Here is a 15,303-nt window from a genome sequence, read left to right as displayed (position 1 = left end):
TCGCTCAGTCCTCAGATGACCACAGGAGCCATGGCTCTCGCTCTTCCTCTGCTGCTCGGGATCGTCGTCCTGACGCTCAGCGTGCTCTTCTACCTCGGGGCCTTCCGCCAGAGGAAGCCCGGAGAGCCGCCCCTGGACAGGGGTCCCGTTCCCTGGCTGGGCCACGTGCTCGAGTTTCGGAGGGACATGGCCAAGTTCCTGCGGCGGATGCAGAAGCGGCACGGTGACGTCTTCACGGTGCAGCTGGCCGGCCACTACTTCACCTTCATCATGGACCCGCTCTCGTTCGGGGCGGTGGTGAAGGAGGCCCGAAGCAAGCTGGACTTCAGCAAGTTTGCCAGGCAGCTGGTGAGGAACGTCTTCGGCTACCACAGCATGCCCGAGGAGCACAAGTTCCTGGAGACGACCAGCAATAAGCACCTCATGGGCCAGGGACTGGCGGTGATGACCCAAGCCATGATGAGGAACCTGCAGAACCTGATGCTGCACCGCCTGGAATCGGGTGGCGCCGACCGGGAGCAGTGGTGCCACGCCGGCCTCTTTGACTTCTGCTACAGCATTGCCTTCCGGGCCGGCTACCTGTCGCTGTTCGGCAACGAGAACCTCGACTCTGCGGGCACGGAGGGCAAGGCCAAGGAGATGGACCGCCATCGGGCCCAGGAGATCTTCCAGGAATTTCGCAAGTATGACCAGCTGTTCCCTCGCCTGGCGTTCGGAGTGCTGCCTCCCAAGGACAAGGCCGAGGCCGAGAGGCTCAAGAGGTTCTTTTGGCGGGCGCTGGCCGTCAGCCGCATTCGGCAGAGGGACAACGTGAGCGGCTGGGTGTCCGACAACGTGAGGATGAGGACGGAGAGCGGCATGAAGGAGTTCATGCAGGACCGCTACATGCTGGGCCTCCTCTGGGTCTCACAGGGGAACACGGGGCCCTCCGCCTTCTGGCTGCTGCTCTTCCTCATGAAGCACCCCGAGGCCATGGCGGCGGTGCGGGGCGAAGTGGACCGGGTTCTGACGGAGGCGGGCCAGCGGGTGGTGCCAGGGGGGCCCCTGATCGATCTGACTAAGAACATGCTGCTGCAGACCCCCGTCCTGGACAGCGCCGTGGAGGAGATGCTGCGCATGACTGCGGCGCCCATGCTGACGCGGGCCGTGCTGCAGGACGTCACGCTGAAGATGGCGGGCGGGAAGGAGTACCACATCCGCAGGGGCGACCGCGTGGCCCTCTTCCCGCACGCCTCCGTGCAGATGGACCCCGCCGTGCACGCCGATCCGCACGTCTTCCGATACGACCGCTTCCTGACCCCGGAGGGCTCCCGCAAGGTGGACTTCCACAAGGACGGCCAGAAGCTCAAGTTCTACAACATGCCCTGGGGGGCGGGCGCCACCATGTGTCCCGGGCGCTTCTTTGCCACCAACGAGCTCAAGCAGTTTGTCTTCCTCATGCTCTCCTACTTTGACTTTGAGCTGCTGGAGCCGGCAGAAGAGACCCCTGGCATCGACGTGACCCGCTGGGGCTTTGGCACCATGCAACCCACACGAGAGGTGCAGTTTAAGTATCGGCTGCGTGTCTGAGGCCCACCCTGGCCAAGCTGGGGACTGTAATGAGCCCCCCTACCAGGGCAGCGATGTGCTAGTAAGGTGGGTGTGAAATGCGTAGGTCAATAAATAAACCCGTGAGCACCACCAGCAGGCTCCTGTGTGTGTGTGTCCTTCAATGTAGCGACCTTCACCCGCCTGGTGGGCTCCATCTCTCTGCCGACTTGACAGCCTCAGCCGGCAGTTGGTGGGGACCTGAGCTGTGAGCGAGCAGCGCACTGTCACCTCCAGCACACCTGAGCGCAGGTAAGCCCACCGAAAGCAAAACATCGTGAAGGGTGCCCACCGTGGTGCAGTGGCTGTCGATGACCGGGCTCACATCAATGCCAGTGTGAGGTCCGCATGTTCTCCCCGTGCTCAGGTGGCTTAGTCGTCTTGACTCTGAGGTGAATGAGCCTGTGAAAGACCACCGTCCGGTCCGGGGTGGGTTCTCAGGCTGAGCACTGGTGAGCCTGAACTGGACTGCTGGCTTAGGAATTGAACGGACAGATTGGCATTACAGTATGCCACGGGGCCCGCTGGGCATGGATCAGGGCAATGCCAAGCACTTTCGTATCTCATTTGGCCATTTATTGTGTACGATCCGCTGTACCCTCTTTACGATGCCCGTGCCCACTGCATTCACAAGAGGACTTGGCATGAAGACGTCCCTGAAACCCCGCAGGCAGGCTGACATTTGCACTGCGACAGCACAGCTGGGGGACAGCAGCGCCACCTGCGTGTCGAGTCAGGACGTGGCGGTGACATTCGTTGGTCACACGAGCACGGGTTCAATCACAGCCGTCTGTGGGACGATCGGGCCTGGGACAGGACATGGCAAGCGTCACAAGAGACAGCGGGCGGAGCGGGCGGAGCGGGCGGAGCGGGCAGTGGGGTCCCGGGTGACGTCTGGTGAGGGTCTGAGCGATCAGTGCGTGGCTGCCTTCCCTTTACATGTGCGGCCTCTTAATGTCAGTCAGTTCGTCGTCGTCCAACCCGCTGTATCCTAACTACAGGGTCACGGGGGTCTGCCGGAGCCAATCCCAGCCAGCACAGGGCGCAAGGCAGGAAACAAACCCCGGGCAGGGCGCCTCTTTGATGTTTCAGCCCAAACTGCGAAGTGAAAGTGGGGATCACGTGACACATTCCGTCCCCTACCTGGCAGGCTGCTGAGACTGGGCACTGCGACTGGTCGCCAATGTAGTGATGTGCCCAGTACCCACAGGCTGGCATATAACTTTCTTTTTTTGAACTAACTGCTTTTTATTTCAGATTCACGCACATTTAAAACCGGACGCACGTTCTATTTTTCCCTTTCCCTCCAAAAAAAGAAAAGAAGACAACTTTATTTGTACGGTAAAAAGCGGAGAGGACGTACAAGACAGCGGCGCAGATGTTAAAGCGGAGGCTTCCGACTTCGAACTCCTCCTTCTGTCCTTCTGTCCTTCGCGCTCTCCGACCCTCACTGCAGTAGAAGTCGTTGTCATAAAGCGCCCTTCACCGAGATCGCACAGACACACAGCTCCTCGTGCCTTTATAAAGCAGTAAACACACAACCAGCAGCACCAGTCTGTCCGTTCATGAAGAAAAGGAAACGCGTCAGTGCCATCCGACCTGAATGAAGTTCACTAAACGCCCTGCCAGCTCCGCAGAGGCTTCCGTGGACCACAATGCAACAAAAGGGGCGGCGCCTTATGCAAAGCAGCACACACAATGATGCAAATACGGGACGACTGCTTTATTTGAAGTTGAATGAAACGAACCCAAGCGTCTGTAGTGAAAATGGCCACAGCACGTCCACTCTGAGGGCGAGTGACATAATGACAACAAGTCACCCACGGTGGTCTTCGCCTTGGCTTTGTGACACTTTACAGATTCGCGTCACTAGATGGACGAGCGGAGCCCCAACGGCAGCACGTCGATCCTTTTGGGTTCGACTCGCTGAAGTCCGCGGTGTCAGGTGAACGTCGCCGTTGATTCGGTGCCTTCAGCGCTTTTACTTGTCAGTGCCATTCGTTTAGTGACCCGCCGCTCTTTAGCCTTCTCCTTTCTGTCGTCGTGTCGCACATTTGCCACATTGCAGCCCATTTCCCGTGATGCCAGGCTCTCCAGCTCCTGAACTCTTTTAGAAATCTTGACAATGGAGTGCAGTCACAGCTGCGACGGGAATGCAGCAAGGGATTCGGACACACACCCTTGAGGGGCTCCGGATGACTACCGGGACACGGCAATCCCACCCTCACCACCACTCGGAGAGTCAAACGCCTCCATGACTCAAGTCATGCGGGCAGGAGGGCGCTTTGGTTCTGGGAAAATGGCAGACTTATTGCAGTTTGTGGGGACCACTGACAGACTGGGAACGTCCCACCGCCGTCTTGAAATGCGAGATTAGGAGCTGAATGTCACACTGTGTTCCACTCAGTTGTAATGCAGTTTAATGTAAAAATATCATGTGAGGGCAGCACGGTGGCGCAGTGGGTGGCGCTGCTCCCTCGCAGTTAGGAGACCCGGGTTTGCAAGTTCTCCCCGTGTCTGCGTGGGTTTCCTCCCACAGTCCAAAGACATGCAGGTCAGGTGCATTGGCCATCCTAAATTGTCCCTGGTGTGTCCCAGGTGTGTGCGCCCTGCGGTGGGCTGGCGCCCTGCCCGGGGTTTGTTTCCTGCCTTGTGCCCTGTGTTGGCTGGGATTGACTCCAGCAGACCCCAGTGACCCTGTAGTTAGGGTATAGCGGGTTGGATAATGGATGGATGGAATATCATGTGAGCCTGATGGAGTGTTAAAGTCTTTAATGGAGTTTTAAAATCTAAAGCTAATCCAAATTAAACTAACAAGTCTCCATTGATTAGTGATAAGTGAGGTCGCTACCCCCAAAACAGGTGAACCCTAAAGCGGCACATTGAGATGAAAGGACCGGAGCACCGAGAGAAGCCCACGACAAGACTCTGCTAGATGGTCGCCTTGAGAACCGGAAAGGCGCTATATAAATAAATGTTTCATTATGATGATGATGATGACCGTATTAAAGGATAAGACGTGAGATGCTGTCTAATATTTGATTTTTTGTGGCTCTATCACTGAGGGCAGAGATGCAGCAGAGGTGCCATCACTTGAGACGAGTTCACCTTTTGACACACACACACACACACACACACATCGAATGGCCCTCTCAGCTCCCGACTGCCCGGCCGGCCATCAGCTGAACGTCCAGATTTCATTTCTTCATCCCGTTTCTGAGCGCCCTGACGATCAGCTTTTTGGGATTTGTGCACCAATGACGTGTCCGAGCAGAGCGAGCAGACCTGCGCTCGGCGGCCATCCTGTCGCCAGTCCTTAATGTCACCAACGCCAAATAGACCGAGAACGTTAAAAGTAAAATAACGTTCAGCTCTGTCGAAAGCTTTATAAAAGTCCAAAATAAAGAGAAGCGATCCACGCCAATACATCTCTGGTGGTCTGTAAGATATGACACTGGTGTCGCATCAATGTCGCCTTTTTATAAAGCCCCTCAATAGCGGACTCAGGTTCTGTTGTGGAACTTTTCTCCCACCCGCATTAATCAAAGCGACATGTCAACAAGGGGTCTTTAATTGTTTTTGGAGTTAAAGGTTTTCAGCCTGAGCAAATGACGTAGGTAAGACCCCCAAATCAATGGATTTTTTTCCCCCGGAAAATACATACATGCATCAATAAATACATCTCCATGCAATGTATGTGTTTCTTAATTTATTTGAGCCAATCATTGATTGATTGATTGATTGATTTTATCAAGTCAAGCTCTATCGTGCTTTGATAAGCCTCACGAGTCACAGGGCGTCACCCTGCGCGCTGACCACGCCCCTCACCGAGCTACTCCAATAGCCACGCTGTATGCAAATGACGGCCTCATTTCTCCCGAGCGCGGAGTCCCCGCGGCTCCCCATTCTGAGCAGACGAGCGCGGAGGCGGACGCGGAGCACCAGGATGCACGACCAGTTCAGGTCTCCCAGGAAAGACGCGGGGGAGCTGCACAAGGCGGCGGCGGAAGGAGACCTCGAGAGGATCAGGGAGCTCCTGCCACGCAGCGACATCAACATGCGCAACGGCTGTAACAGGTGACCCAATGTAGACAACTTGTAAATGGTTTGAAGATTCGCTACTGCGCATGAGCGCTGCTCGCGGGCAGTGCAGGACCGATGGGTAAAGCTGGCATGGTGTTGGCTTGGACCCGGGTGGCCCAGCACGATTGTTGGTGTTGTGCCCTACTTCAAGATTAATACACAAATGACATTAAAACACACAAAGCCAGTAGAGTGGTGACAAATGACGGCCGGACAAAGGTAACAATCATTGAGGAAGTGTGACTTAAGTGGGGGTGGGGGGGCATTCTGAAGAAAGTTAAGGGGCCCACACTCAATTAGAACTGACAAAGTCACCACATTTGGTGGCCGAGGTCACCTAAACATCCATCCACCCATCCTCTTCTGCTTATCCGAGGTCGGGTCGCGGGGGGCAGCAGCTTCAGCAGAGGTGCCCAGACTTCCCTCTCCCCGGCCAATTCTTCTAGCTCTTCCAGGGTGATCCCAAGGTGTTCTCAGGCCAGCCGGGAGACATAGTCCCTCCAGCATGTCCTGGGTCTTCCCCGGAGCCTCCTGGTTAAACGTGCCCAGAACACCTCGCCAGGGAGGCATCCAGAAGGCATCCTGATCAGATGCCCGAGCCACCTCATCTGACTCGTCTCGATGTGGAGGAGCAGCGGCTCTACTCTGAGCTCCTCAACTTATCTTTAAGTGAAAGCCCAGACACACAGCGGAGGAAACTCATTTCAGCCGCTCGTATTCGCGATCTCGTTCTTTCGGTCACCACCCATAGCTCATGCCCATAGGTGAGGGTAGGAGCGTAGATCGACTGGTAAATTGAGAGTTTTGCCTTACGGCTCAGCTCCTTTTTCACCACGACAGACCGATGCAGAGCCCGCATCACTGTGGACGCCGCACCGATCCGCCTGTCGATCTCACGCTCCATTCTTCCCTCACTCGTGAACAAGACCCCGAGATACTTGAACTCCTCCACTTGGCGCAGGATCTCGAGAGGGCACTCCACCCTTTTCTGGCTGAGGACCATGCTCTCGGATTTGGAGGTGCTGATTCTCATCCCAGCTGCGAACCGATCCAGAGAGAGCTGAAGATCACGGCCTGATGAAGCAAACAGGACAACATCATCTGCAAAAAGCAGTGACCCAATCCTGAGCCCACCAAACCGGACCCCCTCAACACCCTGTCTGCGCCTAGAAATTCTGTCCATAAAAGTTAAGAACACATTCGGTGACAAAGGGCAGCCCTGCGGAGTCCAACTCTCACTGGAAACGGGCTCGACTTACTGCCGGCAATGCGGACCAAGCTCTGACACCGGTTGTACAGCTCTTATCAGGGGGTCCGGTACCCCATACCCCCAGAACACCCCCACAGGACTCCCCGAGGGACACGGTCGAACGCCTTTTCCAAGTCCACAAAACACATGTAGACTGGTTGGGCAAACTCCCATGCACCCTCCAGGACTCTGCTAAGGGTGAAGAGCTGGTCTACTGTACCGCGACCAGGACGGAAACCACACTGTTCCTCCTGAATCCGAGGTTCGAATATCTGACGGACCCTCCTCTCCAGGACCCCCGAATAGACTTTTCCAGGGAGGCTGAGGAGTGTGATCCCTCTATAGTTGGAACACACCTTCCGGTCCCCCTTTTTAAAGAGGGGGACCACCACCCCGGTCTGCCAATCCAGAGGCACTGTCCCCGATGTCCATTCGATGTTGCAGAGATGTGTCAACCAAGACAGTCCTACAACATCCAGAGCCTTGAGGAACTCCGGGCGTATCTCATCCACCCACGGGGCCCTGCCACCAAGGAGTTTTTTGACCACCTCAGTGACTTCAGTCCCAGAGATGAGAGAGCCCACCTCAGAGTCCCCAGGCTCTGCTTCCTCATTGGAAGGCATGTTAGTGGGATTGAGGAGGTCTTCGAAGTACTCCTCCCACCGACCCACAACGTCCCGAGTCGAGGTCAGCAGCTCCTCATCCTCACCATATACGGTGTTGACACTGCACTGCGTCCATCTCCTGAGACGCCAGACGGTGGACCAGAATCTCCTCGAAGTCGTCTGAAAGTCGTTCTCCATGGCCACCCCAAACTCGTCCCACGCCCGAGTTTTTGCCAGAGACCCACAGGACATAAAGGTCCTATAGGACTCCTTCTTCAGCTCGACGGCATCCCTCACCACCGGTGTCCACCAACGGGTTTGGGGATTGCCGCCACGACAGGCACCGACCACCTTGCGGCCACAGCTCTGGTCAGCCACCTCATTCGGACTCAATGTCCCCCACCTCCCTCGGGATGTGGTTGAAGTTCTGCTGGAGGTGGGAGTTGAAGCTACTTCTGACAGGGGACTCTGCCAGCCGTTCCCAGCAGACCCCATCGAAACCAACTCACCACCAGGTGGTGATCAGTTGACAGCTCTGCCCCCCTCTCTTCACCCGAGTGGTCTGACAACACGACCACATCGATCATCGACCTGAGACCGAGGGTGTCCTGGTGCCAAGTGCACATATGAACACCCTTATGCTTGAACATGGTGTTCGTTATGGACAATCGGTGACGAGCACAGAAGTCCAATAACAAAACACGACTCGGGTTCAGATCGGGGGGCCGTTCCTCCCAATCACGCCCTTCCAGGTCTCACTGTCATTGCCCACATGAGCACTGAAGTCTCCCAGCAGTACAAGGGGGTCATCAGAAGGTATGCCCTCTAGCACCCCCCACAGGGATTCCAAAAAGGGTGGGTACTCCAAACTGCACAAACAACGGTCAGGACCCTTCACCCCCACCCAAAGGCGGAGGGAGGCCACCCTCTCGCCCACCGGGGTAAACCCCAATGCACAGGCTCTTAAGTCGGGGGGCAGTAAGTATGCCCACACCCGCTCTGCGCCACTCACTGGTGGCAACTCCAGAGTGGTAGAGAGTCCAGCCCCTCTCAAGGAGATTGGCTCCAGAGTCCATCCAAGCTGTGCGTCGAGGTGAGTCCGACTATATCTCGCAGGAACCTCTCGACCTCGCTCACCAGCTCAGGGTCCTTCCTCTTCAGAGAGGTGACATTCCACGTCCCAAGAGCCAGTTTCTGTAGCCGAGGATCAGACCACCAAGGTCCCCGCCTTCGGCCACCACCCAACTCACACTGCACCCGACCTCCTTGGCCCCTCTTACAGGTGGTGAGCCCATGGGTGGGCTGTCGAGTCCCACCTCCAGACCTGGCTCCAGAGGGGGGCCATGGTGACCCGCGTCCGGGCGAGGGAAAACGCCATCCAAAGTTTTCATTCATCATAGAAGGTTTGGTTGAACCCGCTCTTTGTCTCATCCCTCACCTAGGACCTTGGGTTTGCCTTGGGTGGCCCTGCCAGAGGCACAAAGCCCCGGACAACAGAGCTCCTAGGATCATTGGGACACGCAAACCCCTCCACCACGATAAGGTGGCAGTTCGAGGAGGAGCCTAAACATCCACTGGACATTCATTAGTCTGTGCCTGGCATGTGGAACTCCAAGAACAAGAGGATCACATGAGCTGGAATTGGAGGGTCAGCAGCTGTAGTGATGGTCACCCTGGTATTTCTGAGCAGTAGTCTCTCTAAGAAAGGGGCCTTCAGCCTGGCACCGACAAGGTGCCCCTGGGCACTAAAGGCTCAGCCCCCACCATAGTTTGATTTATCCTTGGAGCCTTCAGAAGACCACCATGGCAGTGTTCCCACCATCACCTTCCTTTATATCAGCCCGGCCCCTCTTCTCTCAATGAGCCCCCCTTTCTGGCTTCTCTGGGGAGTCTGGTCTGAAGTAATCACGCTCAGTATTCCCCTTCTGTCTCTGTGTGGCACACTAGAGCCTGTCATGGTGCCCGTCGTTAGCTGGTTCTGTGAACGTTTGTGAGACATTTCAATGAGTGTAGAAACTGAGTGTTCATTCAGTGACCTGCAAGTGTTGACCGTGAAGGAAGGTGGTCACTGGGTCACAGGGAGTGTGGCTCCTAACCGGAGTTTGGGCGCTGGGTTGTGGGCCAAGACCACCAGATGCACAGTATGACCCTCCCAAAAGTGTTATGGCTGACCCCAGCAGGTCACCTACTGACCTCCTCTTTAGCCCTGGTGTCTGAGCTGACCACCAGTGTCATCTGGACTGTGCCCCACTGTGCTGTCGTCTCATTTCTTGTGTCTCTCGTGTCACCTCACTGTCTTTTAGGACGCCATTGCATATCGCCGCAGCCGAGGGACACGTGGACGTCGTGCGTCTCCTCGCGGAGCACAAGGCGGATCTCGACCTGTGGGACGATCACGGAGAGACACCTCTGCTGACGGTACGGCGCGGTCAAGAAGAGCCATCCAGTTTTAAGCTGGGCCTGCAAGCCTTCCTGTGGGGGGGGGTACAATGGGGGGGCTGTCTTTGCTAGTAGAGAAAAATGTCACGTAAGGGAAGGGGAAGGGGGTCAGCTGGCACACACGGTGGCAACCGTCATCCTCCACATCCCAATGGTGACATTGAACCTCTGTCTCATTGTCCTGTCTGTGTCCTCAATGTCGTTACAGGCCATCGCCCGTCAGAAGCGGGAGTGCGTCTTTGTGCTGCTGGACCTCGGGGCCGACCCTGGCATCGTCAATCACCACGGCGACAGTGTCATGCACCACGCAGCCATGATGGCCGACATTCCTCTGGTGGAGCGCCTCATAGAGTACTACAAAGTGATCAACAACATCAGCTTCCAGAACAAGGTAGTGAAAGGGGCATCCCGAAGAACTGGGGTACCGCCAGGGTCCAGAGGGAGCGGTCATCTGCTGTCCTCCTCATGGTGTTCACCCGCCTTCTCCTGCAGGACCACTTCACCCCACTGCACCTGGCGGTCGCACGCAATCACGACGAGACGGCCGAGTTCTTGCTGGAGATGGGAGCCAACGAAAACGCCCAGTCTCTGTGCAAACGGTACTGCGCTGCACTCGTCTCTGTGCCACGGGCGCTGGCGCTTGGTGACATGGAGATGACAGCTGCCAGCCTTTTGTCTCCATCCAGGACTCCCATGATGCTGGCGGCCACCTACGGCTACCCGAAGATGGTGCGGCTGCTCCTGCAGTACAATGTCGACTTGTCACTCAAGGATTCTGAGGGTCACACTGCCACCGAATTGGCTACACTGCATGGAAATTATGAGTGAGTGGTCTTCGATGTGCCATGGTGGGCCAAGGAGTGCCTCCTGCTGGCTAAGGGGCTGCTCAAGGCTCCACACCACATCACGTCCTCCTTCGTCATAAAGGATGGAGAGGCCAGATGTGTGCTTTGAGATTTTGTATGGTCTGTATAGCGCCTTGCAAATTTAGGGGGCTTTGGAGTTCCTCTCAGTTTTGGTCTGCTGCCCGCACTAGTGCCAGTTTCTGCTAAAGTGGGCCCCCTAATGGTAGACTGGCACTATTTGTTGCTGTTTTTGAGACACCAGCATGTGACAGAAGGTGCCACATAGAGCAGGTGGCACAGTCCAGTGGAAAAGGTCTTTGTGTGTGCCCTGGTGCCCACCACTTCACCCACCTGGGCACCACTTCCACAAAATGAATGGCACAGTGTGCATTTGCGATGAGCCTTGGGTCGATATTTGCTAAAGATAAGGCGCTATATAATCAAAGCTTGCAGTTGTGTCTAAGCAGAGCGTTGGCATTCTGTCATTTGTTCTCTTTTTCTCAGCTGTGCCTATCTACTCACCCAGTGTGCGTCCTTGAGCGCTGGCAAGTGCCGCTGTTACCGCTGCTTGGACAAAAACATCCCCATTGAGCACATCAGGAGACGGGCGCTGCTGAGGAAAAAACAACGGCTAAGGAAGGATGGTGAGTGGCAGTGTGGCATTGCCCATATGCCGGGTCGGGCCACTCGGCTTATTTGTGGTGGCTTCAAGGAACTCTGCTCTCTGTGCCATCTGTCTGCACCCCTCAGAATACCTGCCAGGGCTCCTCTGGAAATCTGCACCCAGTGTCCCACCTCACCACACGGTCCACATGGCAAAGAAAGGCAGCAGGCATCTGAGGAGCTGACGCTGAGCGGTGAAGTACAGACAGGTGGCATGGGAGTAGAGTGCCCACACAGTCAAAGGGGCTTAACTTGGCTCTTGTGTTTTGTCATTTCAGAGAAGGAGAAGCAGGAGGACCTCCATGTTGGGGTGTTGGACATGATCCGTGAGGTACGGCCAGGATGTGCCAGCGGTGTCCCCTGAGTGTCTCTAGTATGTGACATCCCATCACAGTGGTGGCTCCACCAGTGGACTGTCATCCACCACACGTCTTGACCACCGTCTTGGTCGCTCTGGCTAGTCATGCAGCTTTCAGAAAGATGGTGGTCACCTTGTAGGCTATCGTCTCACTCTCAGATGGTGGTCCCTCTGTGTCCATCTCATAGCTGGCCTTTTGACTGTCCCCAGTGAGTCATTTAGAAGTCGTCCTTCTGGTGACCACACCCAAAGAGACAAGCGCTCATGGCCTGGACATCTATGGGGTCAGACAAAACTTGGGCCCCCCAAGGGGGCACCTGACGCACAATCGCCTTCCTACCTCCGCACTTGGTCACTCCGGCCTCCTGCTGACTGGCTCGGGTACTGGGGGTCCTTTAAACAGCTGACCCCTGAAGACCTTGTGAACTTCAGGGGTGCGCCACCTGGAATGAGTTAACAAAAATGGTGTTTCAGTTACTGACCATTCCGTTCCTGGGGGGTTATAAGGAAAGGATCAAAACTAACAAAGACCACCCCCTGACCCCAGCCTTCTGCTCACCTCAGGTTCCTCCTCGCCGGGTGAGCCTCGTCTCCCCTTCTCTGCTGACACCCACTTGGGTGGCATGCAGCTGTCCCCTCCTAACCGTGGCCAGAGTACAGTGGTGGTCTCGTGAGCCCTGACTTTGTGGCCCTTTCGAATCTCTGCACAACTTCTCAGCATGCTGTCCATTGAAGAGTCCGGATCATCGTGTTGATGGCTCGTTGGCATCTTGTCTGGGTTGTGGTCCATGCCAAGTTCCATGCAGTGTGCCTCAGTGCCCTGCTGTCCTTCCCAAAATGTATCAATTAAAATGCACAGGAGCTGACAGTGAGGGTCTGTGACATGGGCAGGTGGGATGAAGGTGTGGGGGCTTTTCTGTGTGAAGGAGGGGTGGCAGACCACAGCACTGGGCACAGAAAGAGAAGGAGAAGGTGCCAGCATTGGTTTTAAAAGATAGGAGGGATGGCATGGGCAGTGCCAGTCATGATCCAACATGGGGTGTCAGTTAAGTCCCCAGCCTTGTCTTTTAATGAGACCCTCAGCACCTGTCAGTGGTCACTTAGGAGAACATGTAATGCATGGTGGGATGATGCCCATTATGAAAGGTGCCATATAAACAGAGGTGGTGCGGCTTGGTGTGCCATGTAATCTGCTGGCTTCTCTGCTTTGTCTGCCAGGACTACAAGGATGAGGTGGAGCTGCTGGACCGCCTGAAGATGGAGCAGGAACGGGCCGTGCAGCACGTCCGCTCAGGAAAGCCCAAGAACAAACAACTGAAGGAAGACATCGAGCAGCTGACGGAGCAGGTGAGCCCCTTGGGCATCAGGGACTGGCAGCGCTCTGCTAGAGGTATGTGTTCTGTCATGACACTAAATGTGGTGCCCGAACAGTGCAAATGCTGACGTGAGGTGGCACTGCTACGATGGCTTCATGGCCCCGAGGACCCTCTGTGCTGTGCCACCTGGTGAAACCCTGCGGAATGTGCATTCAGGTGCCCCCTGCAGGCAGCAGCCAGGTTTTGCATTTCTGTCCTCACCAGCTGGTGACACCTGAATCACCCACCGTGACTTTGCTGTTGCCAATCAAGGGGATGCCCTCAGTTCCAGCAGGTGAGACCTGGCATGTGCCATGTAGCAGGATGCCATGCATTCCACAGGGTGGCAACTGGGTGAACTTTGGGTCAAATCAAGGATGAATTAGGATTTTTAAGCTGCCAGCTAAGGAGCTATAAATAAGAGCAATTGATCCTCAGGTGGCACCCAAGCCCAGGGAGCCCCAAATTCTCTACACGCACCCCCTGGTACCCTGTCATCAAGCTCCCTGGTCGGACGGCCCCTAGTGTTGTCGTCATTGTGGCTCACAGTGGCAGAATGCCCTTTAAGGTGCCATTTGTCTTTCAGATCCGAGAGCTTCAGAAAGTGGAGAACCGGAGGACGGAGCTGACGCAGCTGCACGGCGAGCAGGATGACATGGAGATGTTGGCACAGAGCGTGAACCTCCGGTGCTTTGATGAAGCTGATGGGTGTGTGGGCAGAGGGACGGGAATGGGGGCCACAGTGGGCGCAATCTCCTCAATGACCAGCAGGGGGCGACCTGTGTCATCAAATTCCAATCGTCATGACCTGCCGCTCTTGTGTTCTTGTCAGCTCATCGGCGAAGTCGACTTCGGACAAGACGGCGTCTAAGGGCGGCCTCAAGACGACAGTCCACCCAGGGGAGGAGAGCATCACCATGCTGTTACAGGACGAGATCGAAAGGTGTGACGGCTGGTGGGACCGGGGAGGGAGATGATGATGAGTTAAGTTGCCCCTACCTCAGGCCTCATTGCCCAATGCTGGCATCAACTCTTTACTTTCATTGATGGGTTACTGAAGGCTGCAGGCCCTGCCACTCCTGTTGAGATGCCATGTTTGACGGGGCCCTGGTCATTGTGTTATCGATACCTGTCTACTGGAGGGGGCACTGCCACTCTCACACTCTGATTTGGTACATCCAGCTGCTGTTTAGCCACCGGTGGCACACTCATCATCACCATCATCACCATCACTCTGCAATTATCTGATATCTTCATTAATATCTGCATTTGGCACAACTGGTCTCCATGTCTGCTAAAAGAGTCGCCCAGTGGGGAAAACGCAAGATATGTACTTGCAGGTCCAGTCTAGGTCTGTGCCACTGAAAATGCCCACTGTGTGTTTGTGGCACATTGCAGGGTAAGGCCACAGTGTGGCGCTATAAAGGGTGCTGACAGGGTGTGATATGGAGATTTTCAGTCCTTTAGGAGCAACCAGTGAGGCCTGGCACACTTGAGCCTGCTGCCCACCCTCCTGCCCCTCTGATGCCCATCCAAACCTCTTCATTTCAATGGCTGCCCATTTGACGGCGTTTGTCCTGGACATTCCTATCTTAAGATGTTTGTGCTTCTTCATCTTCGGCGTCACAAAGCTTAGGCATTCCGACTCTGGGGAACTGTGGGCAGTGGAGTTCATGCGGGAATGAGTGGGCGCTGGAATTCCAGGGGTACGGAGCGCGAGGCCTGCTCTCAGCTGGTGACTTCCTTACCTCCATTCTAGTCTGCAGGCGAAGAAGCAGCTGATCAGGATGGCATCAGAGGGAAACGCGAAGGCGGCTGACCTGCTGTCCGATGGCTGTGCCCAGCATTAGTCGGGTAAGATGACGGGCAATGGTGGCGCTGGACCCTCGGGTCAAAGTGAGCGTGTGTGTGACAGGAGAACTGAGGAGCAGACAACGTCTGGGGACCTGAATGATGGCGATGCTGGCGTTTGCTGTGCTGGCACCACACTCCTCACAGAGGTGCCCACCAACCTTAATGTAGGGGGACTTGAGCTTTAAAGTGACCTGAATAACGAACACGAGATTCCAGGAAGATGGCGGGGCACGGGAGATGAAACATGTTACACTGTGCCAGTCTG

General features: G+C 55.7%; 2 protein-coding genes across 2 annotated transcripts; both read left to right on the top strand.

The window, feature by feature from the left end:
* Positions 1-1,686, top strand: LOC120529852 (5-beta-cholestane-3-alpha,7-alpha-diol 12-alpha-hydroxylase-like). The gene has a single exon (XM_039754050.1). It carries the CDS (start codon positions 16-18, stop codon positions 1,567-1,569), a length of 1,554 nt encoding a protein of 517 aa, XP_039609984.1. The 5' UTR covers positions 1-15; the 3' UTR covers positions 1,570-1,686.
* A 3,847-nt stretch (positions 1,687-5,533) lies between these two features.
* On the top strand, positions 5,534-15,034 carry LOC120529947 (POTE ankyrin domain family member B-like). Its single transcript, XM_039754154.1, has 11 exons — positions 5,534-5,664; positions 9,828-9,942; positions 10,172-10,354; positions 10,456-10,562; positions 10,650-10,787; positions 11,313-11,452; positions 11,750-11,802; positions 13,048-13,176; positions 13,771-13,892; positions 14,017-14,127; positions 14,944-15,034. Exons 1-11 carry the CDS (start codon positions 5,534-5,536, stop codon positions 15,032-15,034), a joined length of 1,320 nt encoding a protein of 439 aa, XP_039610088.1.
* The last annotated feature ends 269 nt before the right edge of the window (positions 15,035-15,303 follow it).

Source organism: Polypterus senegalus, chromosome 5 (assembly GCF_016835505.1).
Source record: "Polypterus senegalus isolate Bchr_013 chromosome 5, ASM1683550v1, whole genome shotgun sequence".
Lineage (NCBI taxonomy): Eukaryota > Metazoa > Chordata > Cladistia > Polypteriformes > Polypteridae > Polypterus > Polypterus senegalus.
The sequence above is the reverse complement of the archived record's forward strand: the minus strand, read 5'-3'. Positions and strand labels throughout refer to the sequence as shown.